Genomic DNA, 20,673 nt, shown 5'->3' on the forward strand with positions numbered 1-20,673 from the left:
AAGGCCGGCGGGCAGATCCCCGAGACCGGAGGTGCCTCGGGAATCCCTTCCGGCTACGATGACAAGACGCCCCCACCCAGCCTCGGCTCTCCGCTCCCCTCCGCCGGGGCCTCTCCGGGCAGCACACGCGGCCCGCGCGCCCCGCGCCGCGGAGCCGGCCCAACGTCCCGCCCCGCGCGCGCGCCCCCGCGCCCTCCCGTTGGCGCGTTCGGGCCTCGGCGCGCCGCCGGCTCCAGGCGCCCCCAGCCTCGGGCACACCTCGGCGGCGGCGAGCGGCCCGGGAGGGGACGGCGCCGGGAGGTAGGCGCTGCCCGCCGTCCGTCCGCGGCGACGCGCACGCAGACCGGCCTCTCCCAGGCCTCCTCACGCCGCCGCGGGCGGGCGCGCACGCCGAGTGACGCCGGAGGAGGAAGCGCAGCGCCCCTTCCCCGCCCTCGCCGCCCGGGCCCAGCGGGAGCCCCCAGTGCGCCTGTGCGGAGGCCTATGTGTGCCCTCTCCGGGCTGCAGCGCTAGCCGCCGGGCGGAGGTGGGGAGGCGAGAAGACCCGGAGGAGGTGGAGGAGGCGGCGGAGGGGAAGTGGGGGGAGTCAGCAAGGACATGGCTCCTGACTCCTGTGCGGAACGTGAGTGACTGAGCGGCAGAGCCCGAGTGAGCGAGCGGCCGATCGGCGGGCGTGGGCCGGGCGCCGGGAGGGAGCGGGAGCGCGGGTGGCCGGCCGTGCGGAGGGGGTTATGGGTGGGGGGGCACTAACTGGCTTGCATGTGTGTTTTAATGGTCCCCCCCAACTCCCTCTTAGATGGTCTCTAGCGACCGGCCCGTGTCTCTGGAGGACGAGGTCTCCCATAGTATGAAGGAGATGATTGGAGGCTGTTGCGTTTGCTCAGACGAGAGAGGCTGGGCCGAGAACCCGCTGGTTTATTGCGACGGGCACGGCTGCAGCGTCGCGGTGCATCAAGGTAAACACCCAACCGCCCGCCGGGCCGAACCGGCCGCTCCCAACCGTCATCGCTTCCCCCGCCCGGGCCGCAACCGCCGGCTCCCGCCCCTCCCCCGCCCCGCCCCGTGCCGCGGCGGGATGGCCTCCGCGGGGCCGCGGCGGGGTGGGCCGTGCGTGTGGGAGAAAGTGCGTGTGGCCCGCACTGTCATGTGACTCCGCGCTCACTCTCTCAAGTGTCATTTGGCCGCCGCCCGCGCCGGGACCCGGGGGTCTGGAGACTTGGGCCCCGTGGGGAGGAGGGGCTGCGGGGCTGCGGGAGCGGGGAGTGCGGGGACGGCAGTGCTACCTCGGCGGTGGGTTCGGGCACGTGCGGACCCCTCCCCCTGCAGGCCCGCTACCGCTGCCGCAGTGTGTGCCCGGGGACTTCCTGTGGCCTGGAACCGGCCTGGGAGCGCCGGCCGCTCGCCGCTCCGGGGCGTGGGGGAGGGGGCGGGGGAGCCTGGCCGCTTTAGATTAGGGAGGGAGGCGTCTGCTGCCGCACCTCCAGCTTCTGGCGGAGATCCTGCTGCTCCGGCCTGGGAGCTTGCTGCGGAGAAGAGGGCGGAAGGTCGCGCCGCAGTTGTGCTGCTGCAGGAGTGGCTTTGGCTGAACTGGCTGGGGCTGCTGGATGTGTGCATTGGTCAAATCAGGCCAATTCCTCAGCATAAGTGATTGAGAGAAAAAGAGGAGGTGGTGCCACCAGTGATTTGGGGAGCATCTTAGTTTATTTCTGGGTGTTTCCACTCGGTGAGGTTTTTTTGATATTAAAAAAAAAAAAAAAAAAAGCCTAGGACACTAACAAGACAGTTTTCTGGACATTGACCTTTCATGTGGTAAGGAAGTGAGGCAACCTAGATAATTTTTTGGTGGCTCTTATACTCTCATTATTATTCACCAGCCTGCCCCATTCCCATTTCTGAATCTGGCATTGAGTGGTAAATAAGTGGCGCTAAAGTGCATTCTTTAGAATGGAATCTTAGAACTGGGAAGGGAGACTTAGGAGGTAGTGAAATAACCTGAGGATGCAGTTATTCCAATATTCCTGTAAAGAAGAACAAGGTTGCAGAGCTTTCTTTTTTAAGGAGTAAAAAATGTGTTGAAACTAGATACTGATTTTAAGATCTTAGAAAACTGGTATATAGTATTTACATTCCAGTGTTTATGGACATTGGTGGAGATATTTCTTATGAATTGGGTGATAAATTATCAGGTTTTGATAAGCAATCTCATCTCAATATAGAAAATGTTTATTTAAGGCTTAAATTTTTTCAAAGTTAATTTTCTTTACAAGTACTTCTGAATTGAACTATGTTTTGGACACTCACGTAGTGTTTCTTGCTGATAGAACATTTTTGAGATTTAAAAATTTGTGCTGATTTTATATTCTTTTAAGTGCCTTCAAATATTTAAGGTATTTTCAAGTTGCCTTTGAGTGCACTCTTTCGAGAATGTCAATTAGATGTTAGTGTTTTTAGGAAAATTTCAATTTTGAGTTAATTACATATTATAAAAACAATTAAAAACAACTAGACTTATATATGTAATATATATTCATACTTATTGGAACATTCATATATATTTGGGAGTGTTTACTTTTTATAAGTAACACCTTTATTGAGATGTGATTTACATACCATACAATTCACCTTTTTAAAGTGTACAGTTCACTTTTTTTGGTGTATTCACTAAACTTTGCATCCATTACCACAATTTTAGAACATTTTCACCATCCTAACAAGAAACCTTGTACTCCCATTTCTACTCAACTCCTATACTGTCTCTATAGATTTGCCTATTCTGGAAGCATTTCACTTTTTTTTTTCTCAAATGTGTTTTTATTGATTTTTAGAAGACAGGAGAGAGAGAGATAGAAGCATTGATGAGAGAGACATCATCCATTGGCTGCCTCCTGCACGTCCCCTACTGGGAATCCAGCCCAGAAAGTGAAACCAGGTCATGTGCCCTGATCTGAATCAAACTGGTGACCTCTTGGTTCATGGGTTGAGACACTGAACTGCTAAGCCACACCAGCTGGGCTCATTTCACTTTTACATTTAATTTTCTTTTCTGCAGTATCTGTTGCTCATTTTGAAAGATGATTTGGAAATATTTTCATTAGACTTATCTAAAATGATTGCTTTTTAAACTGCATGATATAGGAATGAATTAATTAACTTCTGAATTAGTCTATAAAAAATCTAATCATGTGTTAAATTTTACCTAATATTCCTATCATAAAAGAATAATTAAAGTAATGTTTATACTTAAATGAAATAACATAATTGGCATTTTAACATTTTTACTGTGTCATACAATTTCAACTAAGATAATGTGTGTGTTAAATATAGATATAAGATGTTTTAATTTTCTACAAAGCAGAGGTTTACATAAATAGTTTGAGAGGTAGTTAGTTTAATAAGGCTTTGAAAGGGTATTTGATTTTCCATAATTCTTTATTCTTAACATAATTTAAAACATTTTATTTCCGACAGCTTGCTATGGCATTGTTCAAGTACCCACTGGACCATGGTTTTGCAGGAAGTGTGAATCTCAGGAAAGAGCAGCTAGAGTGGTAAGGACTGTTTATCAAAAACATTAAAATACTTCACTGAGTAGCTTAGGATGTTACGTACATGTTTCAGTTTTAAGGGTGTCAATCTGTTGTTCAAATATTGAATTTGGGCCAAATATTGACTTACAGTTTTAAACCAATTTTATAAAATCTGAAAAATTCTACAACATAAGCATATGTTGATGGATACTTTGAGCAGATAATATATAAAGTTTTATTTAGCTTATTAGCCCTAACTGCTGGTTTGAAGGCTAAATTGGCTAATCATAGTTTAGAATATAATGACAGAAGGACATAAGGAAGTTATACTGATAATTCTGTCAAGGTTTTTTTAATGAATAAAAACCACATTAAGAATTTAGCAATTCATACTCTTTTTACTATGTCTGCACATGTATAGTTTAACTTTGCTCAATATTTTCAGATATTCAGTCCCTTTGGCAAAACAACATAAAGATCTTCCTTTTTTACTTAGCTGGCTGCCTTCTTTCTAAACCACATGTGTCAAACACAAGGCCCGCGGGCCAAATCCATCCCGCCAGGCCTTGCAATGTGGCCCGCACCCGCGCTGTCATCACTGCACTCCGCTGTGTTTCCATCACAATGACAGTTTATGACTGTTCAGTAAACCATTCGGCCCGCGATTTAGGCTGGATTTTAGATTTTGGCCCCTTCTCTGATTGAGTTCGACACCCCTATTCTAAACACTAAAAAAGTTTTTGTTGATTTTAGAGAAAGGAAGAGAGAGAGAGAAACATCAATGATGAGAGGCAATCATTGATCGGCTGCCTCTTGTACACTCCCTGCTGGGGATCCAGCTTGAAACCCTGGACATGTGCCTTGACTGAGAATCGAACTATGACCTCCTGATTCATGGTTGATGCTCAACCACTGAGCAACACCAGCCGGTCCTGAACACTTTTGTAAACCACCTATAAGAATGAGGGAGGTATGTTTGTTTATTTTTTAATTTTAAATATATTTTTATTTATTGCTTCCAAAGAGAAAGGGAGAGGGAGAGATAGAAACATGAATGATGAGAGAGAATCATTGATTGGCTGCCTCCTGTATACCAAGGATGAAGCCTGCAACCCATGTGTGTGCCCTGACTGGTATAGAACCTGTCCTCTTGGTTCATAGGTCAGTACTCAACCGAGCCACACTGCCTGTGTGGTATGTTTATTCTTTATGGCCAAAAGCATTTTTCTATTTGTACTTCTAGATCTATCAGGGAGAAATAGATTTAATCTTCATTAATCATATAAAAGCACTATTATTTGCAATGTTATAGTTCCTTCCTTTTGGTGGTGTTTAGAGAACTTGACAGAAGGTAGGAAAGAAACATTTCAGCTTCTGTACATATATAATAAAAACAGATCTTTTACTTTTGCATGAACAAATGGCTGAATAGCCTATTTAGGTTTTGAAATTTAGATCAGAATTCTGTCGATATGCTTTGTTTGAGTGAAAATGCACGGTAGCAGAATTATAGCGATTGTTCAAATGTTACCATGATGGGAATTAACAAATGGAGGATGAAATCAATAAAAATTGATAAGACTTGATGTGGTAGCATACATAGGTGTACTCATGTCTTTTTTGCCTCTTGGTAGCATGTTATGATTTGGGGTTCATGAGTCACCAGGCAAAGGAAGTTATGCTTTAATTTATTAGTAAACACTGACAATTAGGGTGAGGCTCTTTCAGGATATTACAATAGATTCAGGGCCAGAGAAATATTAGAAAATAGGAAAGGTGGGTATCAATAGAGGGAGAATAAAAATACTGTGAATGGGATTGGTAAAATGCCAACAGTATTTGTCTTAAATGCCACCTGTTGCCTGTTTTTATTCCTTTATCCTCTAAGGGCATGGTGAATAAGGTAGTTATCTTAAAAAGTATATTGAAGGATACATTTCTTTTTAATCCTTAAATTTTGTTATTTATTGATTTTAGAGAGGAAGGGGGAAGAGAGAGAGAGGAAGAGAGAGACCTGTTTGTTCCACCTGGGTCAACCCCACAACTTTGGTGTATCTGGATGATGCTCTAATCAACTGAGCTACCTGACCAGGGCTGGAGGATGCATTTTATTTCAGCTTTATTTGATGAGATGGGGGGGGGGGGCAATTAAAGGCTTTAAAGAAGAGACACAACCTCCTTTAAATTTCTGTAGTGTACAATTGTAAAGTTAGGTCCATTGTAAGAAACAAAACCTTATTCCAACCTAAAATAAGCTAAGAAAGAGCATTTTATTTTAAGGATAAAGGAGCTAAGAACCAGAATGTAGAAATGTATGCATGACCTAGAAAGGAAATTAAATTAGTCTTAATCTTATTTCTGGTTTTCTCTGTGTCTGCTTTATTCTTCCTGCAGATTTTCTCTGCTGCTTTCTACAACAATCAATAGTTAACTTTTCGGCTATTTACTATGTCAGATACTTTGCTAAATGTTCTATATCAATTCTCTCCTTTAATCATCCTATCAAATATGAGGTGATTCATTCTCATTTTATGAATAAGCACAGCATAATTTTAAAAGAGGTACATATCTACCGTATTTTTCGGACCATAAGACGCACTTTTTCCCCCCCAGAAGTGGGGGGAAAAAGTCCCTGCGTCTTATGGTCCAAATATAGCCTTCACATATACTTTAAAAAAAAAGTTTTTTTACTTGCCCGGCTCTGTGTGGTCTCTGTGTGCTTGCCCGGCTCTAAAATGGTTCTAAATGCTGCTGTTTACTTTACAGGGTTGGTTACATGTGTTTATAACTGTGATGTTGGGTTTTAATGCACATAAAATATTTTAGGACACTATTTGTTTCAGAATCTTTTTTTCTTCATTTCCCTTCTTTAAAACTGGTGCGTCTTATGGTCCGGAGCGTCTTATGGTCCGAAAACTACGGTAGTTTGAGTCTGGGCTGTGATTAATTTTTCAATTATTATGTTCTATATGAAAGATGGCCATACTTCAGCTCCTAATATTTTCTACCTCCTATGTTAAGAGACTACATCTCAGTCTGAATGTCATGTTCCTTTGGCAGAAAAAAACTGAAAACAAAACTTTTGGTTTGGCTTGGATGAGGTACCTATCGATAGATTATCAGTTGGCCATGGCTAGTCAATATGGTTGAGTGGTTCAGACACATGGAGGTCTCTGTTGTTTTGGGATAGCTCACTTCTCAGAGAAAGTGGAATTATAAGCTGGTGGTACCTTGACAGATATTGAAGAGTAAAAATCCAGACAGTGTAAGTATTTTATAGAATAGTTTTGAAAGGGAAATTTAGGATGAAATTTAGAAACACTTAGGATGCTATTACTATAAAACTGTGAGAGTACAAAGGGAGGGAATAAAAAGGAAGGGAGCATTTTGAAGGATTAAATGATAGAAATGGATATTGAGTAAAGGAAAAGGAATAATCAAAGATCTTGAAATGTCAAGGTTGATCATTCAGGATTGGTGATACCATCAATAGTAAGAGTGATAGTGATAGAGGAGGGAGAACAAAATTGAAGAGTAAGGAAAATTTTTGTTTTGGGCATGTTTGTTTTGATGCTGCTAGGATTTTTCATTGGAAATAAAATAATGGAGTCAGGTTAAAGTTGGAGCTATATAGAAGGAAGAATGGGAACCAAATGGTATTTTTTTTTTTTGTTAGAGAAAAGGAAAATTGAAGACAGACCATGGTGAATACTCACATGGAAGATTAAGAAAACAGGGTACCAAGGATGAATAATGAACTTCAGGAAGGGAGAACTACAGTATAGCAACACAGACAAACAATTGGTTTTTCAGGAAAGAATAGTTGATAGTGACCTTGCTGCCAAGTATACTGGACTAAAAAAAGGTCTTGAGACAGCAGTGATAGTTCCTTGGTTTGGGCAGGATGCTCTTATAGGGCATTGGAAAGAATAGAGATTGTAGGGTATTTTCCCATTGATTTTTAGAGAAGTGGGAGAGGGAGAAACAGAAACAAACATCGATTTGAGCGAGATTGCCTCCGGTACACACCCTGACCAGGGCCAGGGAACCTGCAACCGAGGTATGTGCCCTTGACTGGAATTGAACCTGGGACCTTTCAGTCTGCAGGCTGATGCTCTCTCCATTGAGCCAAACCAGCTAGGGCTAGATTGAATTTTTAAAATGTTAGGAAAGAGGAAAATAAAAGGATTGGGGGAAAGTTTGGTTGATTTTTAAGGGAAGCTCTTTGTGGATAGGTGTTCATAATTTAGAGAAAGCACTTGAATTGCTTTATTCACCTCAAGTATGAATGTTTTGTTGAGAAATTTTTTAGACTTATACAACGTATTGATCATTATCATAGTGGTGAGAGGTTAAAATACTTACTGATGACTATTTTTGTAGTTTATGTGTATTTGTCGTTCTTTTTAAATTTTATTGATTTTTTTACAGAGAGGAAGGGAGAGGGATAGAGAGTTAGAAACATCAATGAGAGAGAAACATCTATCAGCTGCCTCCTGCACACCTCCCACTGGGGTTGTGCCCGCAACCAAGGCACATGCCCTTGACCAGAATCGAACCTGGGATCCTTCAGTCCTCAGGCCTACGTTCTATCCACTGAGCCAAAACAGGGTGTATTTGTTGTTCTTTTTTTAAATATATTTTATTGATATTTTACAGAGAGGAAAGGAGAAAGATAGAGAGCTAGAAACGTCGATGAGAGAGAAACATCGACCAGCTGCCTCCTGCACACCCCCCACCGGGGATGTGCCCGCAAACAATGTACATGCCCCTGACCGGAATCGAACCTGGGACCTTTCAGTCCGCAGACCGACGCTCTACCACTGAGCCAAACCGGTTTCGGCTGTATTTGTTGTTCTTAATTACCAAGCTTAAGAGATATGTTAGAAATTTTATCTACTTATATGATTTCAATGAGATACAGTGAGGATATTTTATATTTTAAACATTCTACTTCGAAAACACGCTGAGAGTGAATCTTAAAAAAAAAATGGCCAAAAGCCAATTAAGAATTTGCATTAATTAGATATTGCTATTCTAACGCTAAAAGAAAGACTATTTCTTTCCTGCAGTAATTTTTTCCTACTGCTTACCTCTTTTTATTACAGTGCTTTCTTGTTTCTTACATTGTTAGGGAGAAATTGCCAGATGGAATCAAAAGTCAAGGTTTTAGTGATTGATCTAGGGTTATATTATTTTATTAGAAACCTGGTGCGCGAATTCGTGCACGAGTGGGGTCCTGCCAGCCCACCGAATCAGGCTGGACTCGGCTGAGGGGAGGGGCTGCAGGTGGTTGGCCAGCCAGCCCCACCCCTTGGTCAAACTCCCAGTTGAACTCCCTGTACAGGGACTATTTGCATATCAGCCTTTTATTATATAGGATATTTATTTATTTTTTATTTTTTTTATTCCTTATTTTTATAAATTAAATTATTCTCTGTGTACATATCTTACCATTGTCTCCCCCCCCTCCCCCAAATACATACCCTCCCTCCCCAGAGTTTTGGTCCTTCGGTTGATCTCTTATCTCCCCCAGATCTCCCTCCCCTCCCCTCTATAATTTGACAGTCTGCTTGTTGCTTTACTGTCTCTATATCTATCTTTTGGTTCATCAGTTTATAATGTTCTTTATTACCCATAAATGAGTGAGGTCATGTGGTGTTTCTCTTTTATTGACTGGCTTATTTCACTCAGCATGATGTTCTCCAATTTTGCCAGGGCCATCCTGGCAGGTGAACCAGGCTGCAGGTGAACCAGGCTGAGGTAGGGAGGTGGGAATTGAGAAAAGAAAGACAGACAGAAGAGTGGGGTTGGGAGGACTACAGGTCATCCAGGAACTGTAGCAAGTTTATTAACTGTGCAATGCTTTTTATCCACAAAACACTGAATAGGAGGTCTGTCAAGAGGAATGTATTTTTTGTTCCTCTTAATCTCTAAAGGAGAGATAGAGCCGAAGGACAAATTCTTAGTACAGCAAATCTCAGTAAATAGTTACAGACTTCTTGGCAAGCCATGAAAGGTTGCTCTCATTCTACTGATAGTAGCCATCCAAACAAGCCTGGGAAAACTGTGTGGATAGGGGGCCAGCCTTGCTAGCCTCCTCGAATGCAAGGACCCTGTCAGCTTACACCCGGTCTCCAACACAATTCCATCCAGGTTGCTGCAAATGATGAGAATTCCTTCTTTTTAATGGCAGCATAGTATTCCATTGTGTATATATACCATAGTTTTTTGATCCAATCATCTGCTGAGGGGCACCTAGGCTGTTTCCAAATCCTAGCTATTGTAAATTGTGTTGCTATGAACATAGGGGTGCATATATCCTGATTGGTGTTTCTAGTTTCTTGGGATATATTCCTAGGAGTGGGATTACTGGGTCAAATGGAGTTCCATTTTCAGTTTTTTGAGGAAACCCCATACTGTTCACAGTGGTTGCACCAGTCTGCATTCCCACCAGCAGTGCACGAGGGTTCCTTTTTATCTGCAACCTCACCAACATATATATATTTTTTTAATATATATATTTTATTGAGTTTTTACAGAGAGGAAGAGAGAGGGATAGAGAGTTAGAAACATCAGTGAGAGAGAAACATTGATCAGCTGCCTCCTGCACACTCCCCACTGGGGATGTGCCTGCAACCAAGGTACATGCCCTTGACCAGGATCAAACCTGGAACCTTTCAGTCCGCAGGCCGACGCTCTATCCACTGAGCCAAACCGGTTTTGGCCATAGTTTTTTTTTCTTTCTTTTTTTTTTTTTTTGTTGGCCATAGTTTTTTTATTTATTAAATTGTTATCTGTGTACATATCTTTTCATTGCCCCCTCCCCCATACATGCCCTCCCTCCCCAGAGGTGGTACTTATATGCATGCATACAAGTCCTTCGGTTGATCTCATCTCCCCCAGATCTCTCTACCCTCCCCGCAGTAATTTGACAGTCTGTTTGTTGCTTTACTGTCTCTATACCTATCTTTTGGTTCATCAGTTTATAATGTTCTTTATTATCCATAAATGAGTGAGGTCATGTGGTGTTTCTCTTTCATTGACTGGCTTATTTCACTCATCATTATATAGGATTTTTAAATTTTTGCTTAATGAAGCTATGTAATGCAAGCAAATTGCCATAAATCTATACAACCATATAAGTTACATACTTAACTATATTAATCATATTTAATTCCAATAAAATTATATTAATATACATTTAATTATCACAAATCTGAGCAATATAGGACATTAAATACATATGTATTCCTTACCCAGAATGAACAGATGTTACTTTTTGATATTTGCTTCAAACCTTCTCTTCTACTTAAAAAGGAATAATAAAAGATTAAGTTGATGTACTTTCTGTACTCTCCTCAGTCTGAGTCTTACTTTCAGTGTCTGTTAGACTCTTCTATGTATATTTTTTCTTCCCAGTTTAACTGAGATATAATTGGCATATAACGTATTAATTTAAGGTGTACAGCATATTAAATATGTTGTATCAAAATGACTACCACAATAAGTTAATATTCATCAATCATCTCACAAGTTGTAAATATTTTTTCTTTTTGATGAGAACTTTTAAGATTTGCTACAGTGTTAGCAAACTTTCAGATATACAACACAGTATAGTTTAAAAAAATATGTTTTTATTGATTTTTAGAGAGAGAAGGGAGAAGGATAGGAACATCGATGTGAAAGAAACATCAATCACTGCTTCCTGCATGCCCTCCACTGGGGATTGAGCCTGAAACCCACAACCCTGGGCTTGTGCCCTGACCAGGAATTGAATCAGATCTCTTGATGCATATGTTGGCACTCAACCACTGAGCAACACTGGCCAGGCAACTGCTTGTTTTTTTAATATTAATAGTATTTTGCTTTTATTGCTTTAAGGACTATATGCTTTCCTTTACTTGAACATTTAAAACCTTTTTAAACTTAATTTTAGAGAGGAAGGGGGGGGGGGGAGAGAGAGAGAGAGAGAGAGAGAGAGAGAGAGAGAGAGAGAGAGAGAGAAAAAGAAAGAAAGAAAGAAGAGAGAAGAGAGACATCGATTTGTTTGTGACCTGACCAGAAATTCAACCCTCAATCTTGGCATACGGGAATGATGTTCTAACCAAACCTGAAAACCTGCTTATTTTAAAGCTCCTCAGAGATTTTGGAAGTTTGTCTCTTGCTTTGTTAACTCTGGAGGTAGATTTCTTCATATACTATGTGATTTTTTACTGTGAGCTAATCTTTAGGATTTTTTTTTTTAATCTTAGGATTCCTCTTCCTCTAACCTTGAATTTGTGAAGCTGTTGCTATGGAAGTGTTTTATTTGCCCTGTAATTGTTAAGATTTGCCTTTGGCTGTTAGTAAATACCAGATTATAGTGACTTCTACAAAATAGGAATTTACAAATTCTTTTTTTGAAAAGGAGTTCAGAAAGGCATTTTAAACCTTTTATGATAACTCAATGAAGTCACTAGGGATCAGATGTTTTTGACTTACTAATGTACCAACCAACCTTAGCACATGGTTTTCGTTTTCAAGATTGCCGCACAATTATAGCATGGCAGCTGGAACTATAGTTACTGTGACTGCAGAATGAAGTTCCTGGGAGAAAGAAGGGGGAGGGTAAGGTTAAAAGTGGTTTTTCTTTCAGCCGAGTTACACACTTAAGCAAATTTTCTTGTAAACTCCACTCAACAATATATACTTAATTTTGCTGGCTTTTAATTGTTAGAGAGACTTTAAAATATGGGCCCATTGCTGAAGTCAATAAAATCAGAAAATTCCACTCTTAGCCTAGGCTTGAGTTTCCTGTTTTTTCTAGGGTGACTCCTCTACTCAAGTCTAGAAGAGGCATCTCACTTTGATGCAGCTATCTCTAGTCTTAGTGATCCAGGCCATGTTTTTCTAGTACAGCTACCCCTTAGTGGGGGGTGTTTAGGCCCTTAACCTAGATCCTGTCCTTATGCAGAGAGGCCAGTTAGAGCTTCTTCTGCACATTTAGGGTTTATGCTGGTGCCATAGTCAACCCCATCTAGGGGATAAGATATGATATCGTCATTGACTGCTGCAGTTTCAACTAATGTTCATTCTTTAAGTTCTTTTTTATTTCTGTCACCTGGAGATTTACCTTTATCTACAAAATTTAAAATTGTTTTCAAATTTATTTTCCTTTGACTTCTGAGTGCAAGAAGCCAGGTGGGGTGTCTCTAGTTGCACTTTAAATAAAAAAATGATTAGTAACTTTTTCTTCTTATTTCTGTACAAGTTTTTTAGCCCTTATTCTTTAAATGGAATGCCTTCAAAGTTAAACATTTGCTAACATTCTTTTTTACTGCTGAGTCATATCTAAAATTTGCTTTAAAAAAAATTCAGTATATTATCTTAAGTTCCTGTAGCTTTGAAAGAGATTTTATTTATTTACTTAATTTTTGCAATGTGTAGACTGTTTCATTGAAGTACTACAAAATAGTTGGAATTAAGCTAAGTAGAAATACATATTAAGTATTTATAAAAACATTGATAACACTACGGAAATCACACACATGTAAAATGCAGAATCTTAAAAAGTTTGCAGGTTGAAAATTAGGAAGATTTTCCAGAATGAATAAAAAACTCACTGCTGAGTATGGCATCAATAAAATATGTCTGATCTTTGAGTGCATGTTGACCCCACTCTTGCAATTCAGTGTTCTCTAGAAATTTATTCTTTGGGAAATTAAGACTCAGAGGCAGTAAGAAGAGAAAAGTCAAAAGTTGAGATAGTCATATAACTTACAGTCTAATTTCCTTCATCCTGTTGTCTGTGTTGAGGTTAAAGAGGGTGTTTTTTGAAAAAGGAGATTTTAAAAAATTAAGAGATTAGTGTTTAACCCCATAGATCAAATAATAAGTAGCCAATTTAAAAAAATATATATTTTATTGATTTTTCACAGAGAGGAAGGGAGAGAGATAGAGAGCTAGAAAAATCGATGAGAGTCATCGATTAGCTGCCTCTTGCACGCCCCCTACTGGGGATGTGCCCACAACCAATGTACATGCCCTTGACCAGAATCGAACCCGAGACCCTTCAGTCCACAGGCTGACGCTCTATCCACTGAGCCAAACCAGTTTCAGCAAGTAGCCAATTTTTGTTGACTCTTCTTGATTCCTTTCTTTTACTGTGAGAAAAGGCTAGCATAACTTAGGTTGACCTGAAGTAAGTGTTTAATATATGTTTGTATTCTCTCCCCTTCCCTCCGCCCCTCCAATATATTTATTGATTTCAGAGAGGAAGGGAGAGGGAGAGACAGAAACATCAGAACATCAGTGATGAGAGGGAATCATTGATAGGCTGCCTCCTTCATGCTCCACACTGGGTATGGAGCCCACAGCCCGGGCATGTACTCTGACTGGGAGTTGAACTATGATCTCCTGGTTCACAGGTCAATGCTCAACCACTGAGCCATGCCAGCCTGGCTGTATCCTTTTCTAACATGCCTACATAACTAGTAAGAAATATGAAAACATATGCTATCTTTGTAAGATACATTGCCCAGCATATGGTTCCTATTTATTCCATTTTTTTGGTTTAGACTTTATGTTTATCAAAGTGTTATGCACATAGTCAAAGTCAGGTAGTACCAAAAGCTACTCTTTACACACAAAATAGTATCTTGCTGTTTCATTCTTTTTTTTTTTTTAAATATATTTTATGGATTTTTTTTACGGAGAGGAAGGGAGAGGGATAGTTAGAAACATCAATGAGAGAGAAACATCGATCAGCTGCCTCCTGCACACCCCCCACTGGGGATGTGCCCGCAACCAAGGGACATGTCCTTGACTGGAATTGAACCTGGGATCCTTCAGTTTGCAGGCCAACGCTCTATCCACTGAGCCAAACCGGTTTCAGCTCTTCCTTTTTCTTTTAATTTCTTTATTGATTAAGGTATCACATATTTGTCCTCATCCCCCTATTCCCAAACTCCTCCCCACGCATGTCTCCACCCCACTGTTTTCCGTGACTACTGGTTAGGCTCATATGCATGCACACAAGTTCTTTGGTTGTACTTCTATATTCCTAAAATGAATGTTTAAACATCAATATTTGACATATTTTTAGATGTTGTGTTTTACTGTATCACATATTTTGGTTAAATCAGTAATACTAAATAATATTTACATTGTTATGACTAAATGTTTTGTTAATTTTTAAGCAAAGTATACTGATTGTTTTCTTCATATAATTTTCTTTTTTAAATAAATTTTTATTGTTCATATTATTACAAATGTTCCTCACACCCCCCCCCCCTTTCATTGCTCTCCTCCACCAGGTTCCCACCCCACCCTCTGCCCTTTCCCTACCCCCCACTGTCCTCATCCATAGGTGCACAGTTTATGTTCAGTCTCTTCCCACAACCCTCTCTCCCCTTTTCCCCAAGAATCGTCAGTTCACTCCCCTTCCATACCTCTGATTTCTGTTATATTCACCAGTTAATATTGTTAATCAGATTTCTTTTTTAAATTTCCTTGGTTTTTAGATTCACTTGTTGATAGTTACATATTTGTTGTTCATAATTTTTATCTTTATTTACTTTCTCTTCCGAAAGAACCCCTTCAGCAATTCATATAATTCTGGTTTGGTGGTGATGAACTCCTTTAGCTTTTTTTTATTAGTGAAGCTCTTTATCTGACCTTCAATTCTGAGTGATAGCTTTGCTGGATAGATTATCTTTGGCTATAGGTTCTTACTATTCATCACCTTGAATATTTCTTGCCATTCCCATCTGCCCTGCATGGTTTCTGTTGAGAAATCAGCTGACAGTTTTATAGGTGCTCCTTTGTAGGTAACTGCCTGCTTTTCTCTTGCTGCTTTTAATATTTTCTCTTTGTCTTTTGCTCTTCTAATTTTATTTTTATTTTTATTTATTTATTTTTAAATATATTTTTTACTGATTTTTTTACAGAGGAAGGGAGAGAGAGAGTTAGAAACGTCGATGAGAGAGAAACATCGACCAGCTGCCTCTTGCACTTCCCCTACTGGGGATATGCCTGCAACCAACGTACATGCCCTTGACCAGAATCGAACCTGGGACCTTTCAGTCCGCAGATCGATGCTCTACCACTGAGCCAAATTTCGGCATGCTCTTCTAATTTTAGTTATGATTTGTCTTGGTGTGGTCCTCTTTGGATTCCTTTTGTTTGGAGTTCTGTGCGCTTCCTGGACTTGTAAGTCTAATTCTTTTACCAGGTGGGGGAAGTTTTCTATCACTATTTGTTTCAGTAAGTTTTCAATATCTTGCTCTCTTTCATCTTCTGGGACCCCCATAATTCTGATGTTGGTTCGCTTGAAGTTGTCCCAGAGGTTACTTACGTTATCTTCAATTTTCTGGATTCTCTTGCCTTCTTGCTTCTGCGGAAGAGTGTCTTCTGGCTCTTTATGTTCCAAATCTTTGACTTGATTCTTGCGATTTTCCAATCTGTTTTTAGGGCTCTGTATAACATTTTTTTTTCAGACAATGTATTCTTTATTTCTTGTTGATTCCTTATCATTTCTTGTTGATTCCTTATTAATTCTAGTTGATCCCTTTTCATCTCCTCATAGGTCTTATCGATCTTTTCTAGGAAATTCTTGAAAAACCTTATAAGCGTAGATTTGAACTCTATATCCAGTCGCTTTTGTCCTCCATTTCTTTCGTTTGTGATCTAGTTTGTCTTGGCATTTTCACAGCTTCCCTGATGGGGCGGGAGGGGGGGCGGTTTCAGGGTGGAGCCTACAGCTTTGGCTTCAGTCAGCCCCACCCTATGCGGCTCCTGAGTCTCAGGGTCCTTCAATACTCATTTACAAGCGCCTCTGAGAGAAAGGTGCCCTAGATTTTTACCTGCTATCAAACACTAGGCTCTCCCCCAATGAGCCCGGTATTGGGGTTCAGTTCAGTTGGAAGTGGAGTTGGAGGTGGCGTTCAGAGCAGTCTGGAGCCCCTGTCTCCTTCCCGCCAGGGCAATCCCGCGGCACAGCCGGCCGGCCCTTCTCTGTGGGCAATGTGCGCGCCTCTGAGATCTTTCTCCGCTCCCCCGGGGTTCCGCCTTACAGCCCAGCTCCCTCTGTGTGAGCCTGGGTCCCGGGGGTCTGGCCTAGAACTGGGGTTCAGAGCAGTTGGAACTGGGGCCCAGCACAGTCGGAGCTTTTATCTCCTTCCTGCTAGGGAATGCCAGCCAGGCACTCGGCCTCCTCCTCTCCAGCTCTGTCCTCTCCGTGCGCGTCTCCGTACCTTAGGCTTTTCCAGCTCCTCCGCGCTTCCTTCTGGTTTTCTCCTTGCTTCTCGTTGTAGAATTTCCAGTCAGTCGACTTTCCTGTAGTTCTGGGTAATGTTCATTTTATATTTTAGTTGTATTTTATTGAAATTGTTGTGTGCAGCTGTGGCTAGGTGTTTACCTGTGCAGCCATCTTGGATTCTCCTCATATAATTTTCTATTTGGTTAATGAGTTAGGTAGTCTATAAATTCAAATTTTATTTTCTTTACCTACTTTTTTCCTTTTCTTGACCCTTGACCTCTCTTCATCATCTCCTCTTCCTCCTTTTTCTCTTCCTGTCTTCCTCTCTTCTCCCCTTTCTCTCTCCTCTTTCTCTTTTGCTCTTCTCCTTTCTTTGCCAACATCTCTTCTCTCCTTCTTCTTCTCCCTCCTCTACTTTTCCCTCTTCCTACTTTCCTTTTAAACTGGGAGACCTTCCTCTAAGTACCATCTCCTCTGCTCCCATTTGGGCTGTTTCTCTTAGGCCTGGAACTTTCTTTGCTATCATCTTGGGAGTTTTTTTTTGCTTATTTTGAATCCTTGTTTTCTAAACCTTCACTCCCCCATTTTTTCTTTAATGTTTTATTTTTCTTGTTTTGGCTGGTAAATCTTCTAGCAGCTTCATAGGAAAAGGTGTATGAGAAAGAAATTTTTAAATATTTTGTATGTTATTGCCGAAACCGGTTTGGCTCAGTGGTGGAGCGTCGGTCTGCGGACTGAAAGGTCCCAGGTTCGATTCCAGTCAGGGGCATGTATGTTGGTTGAGGGCACATCCCTGGTGGGGGGTGTGCAAGGGGCAGCTGGTCGATGTTTCTCTCTCATCGACATTTCTAGCTCTCTATCTCTATCCCTTCCTCTCTGTAAAAAATCAATAAAATATATTTTAAAAAAAGGACACTTTAAAAAAATATTTTGTATGTTATAGTTTTACCATCTTGATTGATTGATAGTGTGGTTGAGTAGAATATTTGGTAATAATTTCCCTTCAGAATTTTGAAGATATTTCTCCATTGCTTTTTAAGTTTCAGTATTTTTGTTGTTAAGTCCCACAAAGTTCTGATTTCTAATATTTTATATGTGATTGTTCTCTTTGGATTTAATATTTTTTCCTTATCGACCTTATTTCTGATATTACATGTTTTTGTTTATTTTTAAAAAAAAATATTTTTACTGATTTTAAGAAAGGAAGTGAGAGGGAGAGTGATAGAATCATCAGCGATGAGAGAGTCATTGATTGGCTGCCTCCTGCACACCCTTTATTGGGGATCAAGCCTGCAACCTTGAGCATGTGCCCTGACTGGGAATCGAATATTTGGTATTCATAGATTGATGCTCAACCACTGAACCACGCTGGCTGGGCTTTTTATTGGTTTTAGAGAAGAAGGAAAAGGGGGAGAGAGGGAGAGAGGGGGAGAGAGAGAGAGAGGGGGAGAGAGGGAGAGAGGGAGAGAGGAGGAGAGAGAGAGACAGGAAGGAAGGAAGGAAGGAAGGAAGGAAGGAAGGCAGAGAGAGAGAGAGAGAGAGAGAGAGAGAGAGAGAGAGAGAGAGAGAGAGAGAGAAACATAGATTAGCTGCCTTCTGCAAGCCCTCCTGTGGGGATGGTGCCCATATCCCCAGGTTGGGAATCCAACTGGTGACTTTTTGGTGCATGGGACAATATGCAACCAACTGAGCCACACTAGCCAGGGCTCTGATACTTACCATGGTAGTGTGCTTTTCCTTAATCATTACACTGGATACATAGTGGCCCTTTTGTTTTAGTAAATCATATTGGAGAACATTTCAGTTAGAAATGTTTTTGAGTTATTTCTTTGATAATTTCCTCAGTTATGTTGTCCTTGCTGGCTTTTTTTGTATGTTTTTTTATTTGGATGTTGGGCCATTTGAATTAACCTAATATTTTATATTTTGTGTTTATTTTTGTCCTACTTTCTGAAGTAGTTCTTTATGTTATCTTCCAAACTTTTACCATACTTAAATTCCTGAATTCTATTCCAGTTAATTTTCAAGGGCTCTTTTATGCTCTTTGAATGCTTCTTATTTTCATTTTCTGATTTTTAAAAAAAAATATATTTTATTGATTTTTCACAGAGAGGGAGAGAGAGAGTTAGAAACATCGATGAGAGAGAATCATCGATCAGCTGCCTCTTGCACACCCCCTACTGGGGATGTGCCCGCAACCAAGGTACATGCCCTTGACCGGAATCGAACCTGGGACCTTTCAGTCCGCAGGCCGACGCTCTATCCACTGAGCCAAACTGGTCCCGGCTGATTTTGTTTCTTGGTGCAGTATTTTCTCTTACCTCTATTAATCAGATGGTTATTTTTGTTTTGTTTCAGTTTTTTTCTGCTCCTGGGACTCTCTATATTAGTTTCTCTACACTATTTGTTTTGGCCAGTCTTGTTAAAGACTTTGCTTAAAAATCTGGTCACTCTTAGCCATCAAATTTAGAAAGAGTGGATTGGAAGCTCTGTGTATGGGCAGGGAGTATTGGCTGGTTGGCTTCATTAAAAGTGATTTAGCTGGGTTCTTCTATTAGGAGACCACCAATTAGGTTAGTTTATTTAGAGGAAAATCATCCATTTAGGATTGACCAACTTAGTTACCAATATTTTTTGAGCCAGGTAGTTGTTGTACTTTCACTATTTAGAATTAGGTTCTTAGTTACTTTTTCAGTATGATATCCCTTTTCTTAGCTGTGCCTGGTGTCTCCAACTCCAGATTTCCTCCTTTACTCTTTTTAGTATGGGCAAGAGACAGGTAATGTGGAGTGTAGAAGGAGATTGGGAGGGAGGTATGTGATTATTTTTCAGTTTATACCCATTTCTCTCTGTTTTTAGCCTTACGTGAACCCACCCCTCCCAGGTACATACACCATCACTACGATTGTACAACTCCCTGCCCCAGGATGCCTGGTGCCTAAAGTTCAGTTTCACATGCTCTGTGGTCCAAGATATATTGCCTTTGGGCTTGTCTTATTGCAGCAACTTTTTCTGATCTGATAAGTCATTTACTATACTTGTCTCCTTCTTAGCTTGCAAAACTTTATAGTTGTCTTCCCTTTTGTTCTTTTTGTTTATGTGGTTTTATGCCCTTTTTATATATTTTAGTGGGTTATTAGGAAGGAGAGAAGGTAGTTTTTAAGTAGAATTAAATGCTAGTACCTATAGCAGTGATGTTGTCTTTTCCCATTTCTTTCAAGGACTTGTTTTATTTTTTGGTCTGTCATTTTTACTTTCTCCCCAGTCAGCTCACAAACATTTTTGAATCTTCCTATGGATTCTACTTTCCCTTCATGTTTTTCACCTTTCTGTCTTTCTTTGTTCACTAGCAAACTTCTGGAAGAATAACACCATTTGCTATCTTTACTTCTTCAACTTCTTTTTATAGTCTTAACTGTAGTTGTGCTTAATGATGGAGATATAACTTAGTTTTCATTTTATTTTATTTTTAAAATAGATTTTTATAGATTTCAGAGAGGAAGGGAGAGGGGGAGAGAAGGGAAAAGAGAAACATCAGTGATGAGAGAGAATCATTGATTGGATGCTTCCTGGTTCCATACTGGAGATCCAGTCTGAAACTTGGGCATGTGCCCTGACCAAGAATCAACTGTAATTTCCTGATTCATAGGTCGTTGTTCAACCATTGAGCCCATAAAACTAAGCTCCTGGCCAGGCTTAATTTTCATTTTAAACAATAGCATATGAAGTCTGCAATTGCTAAACACTCTCATCAGGGACCTTTTATCTTTCAGTGAGCATTATATAAAGATCCATGTACAAGAATTTCTTTTAATAATTTAGCATAAAGAATATTGTCTCCCTTGAGGATCTGATGTATTTCCTTCTTTTTGATAGCTCTGTGACACACATTCTGTTTTTCCTTTT

At 40.7% G+C, this 20,673-nt stretch overlaps 1 protein-coding gene across 10 annotated transcripts in view; it reads left to right on the plus strand.

Annotated features, from left to right (window-relative positions):
• The first annotated feature begins 282 nt into the window (after positions 1 to 282).
• The window catches only part of MLLT10 (MLLT10 histone lysine methyltransferase DOT1L cofactor), a 227,516-nt gene continuing 207,125 nt past the window's right edge, over positions 283 to 20,673 (plus strand). For 7 of the 10 annotated variants that reach the window (XM_045588002.1, XM_045588005.1, XM_045588019.1 and 4 more), the window contains exons 1-2: positions 797 to 956; positions 3,469 to 3,548. In XM_045588002.1, coding sequence (XP_045443958.1) covers positions 797 to 956; positions 3,469 to 3,548 — 240 coding nt within the window. Of the gene's footprint in view, positions 301 to 324; positions 649 to 796; positions 957 to 3,468; positions 3,549 to 20,673 lie in introns of those variants that run through there. The other 3 variants (XM_045587996.1, XM_036459672.2, XM_036459663.2) reach the window with 3 other exon arrangements.

The sequence above is a fragment of the Pipistrellus kuhlii genome, unplaced genomic scaffold (genome assembly GCF_014108245.1).
Source record: "Pipistrellus kuhlii isolate mPipKuh1 unplaced genomic scaffold, mPipKuh1.p scaffold_m20_p_1, whole genome shotgun sequence".
Classification (NCBI taxonomy): Eukaryota; Metazoa; Chordata; class Mammalia; order Chiroptera; family Vespertilionidae; genus Pipistrellus; species Pipistrellus kuhlii.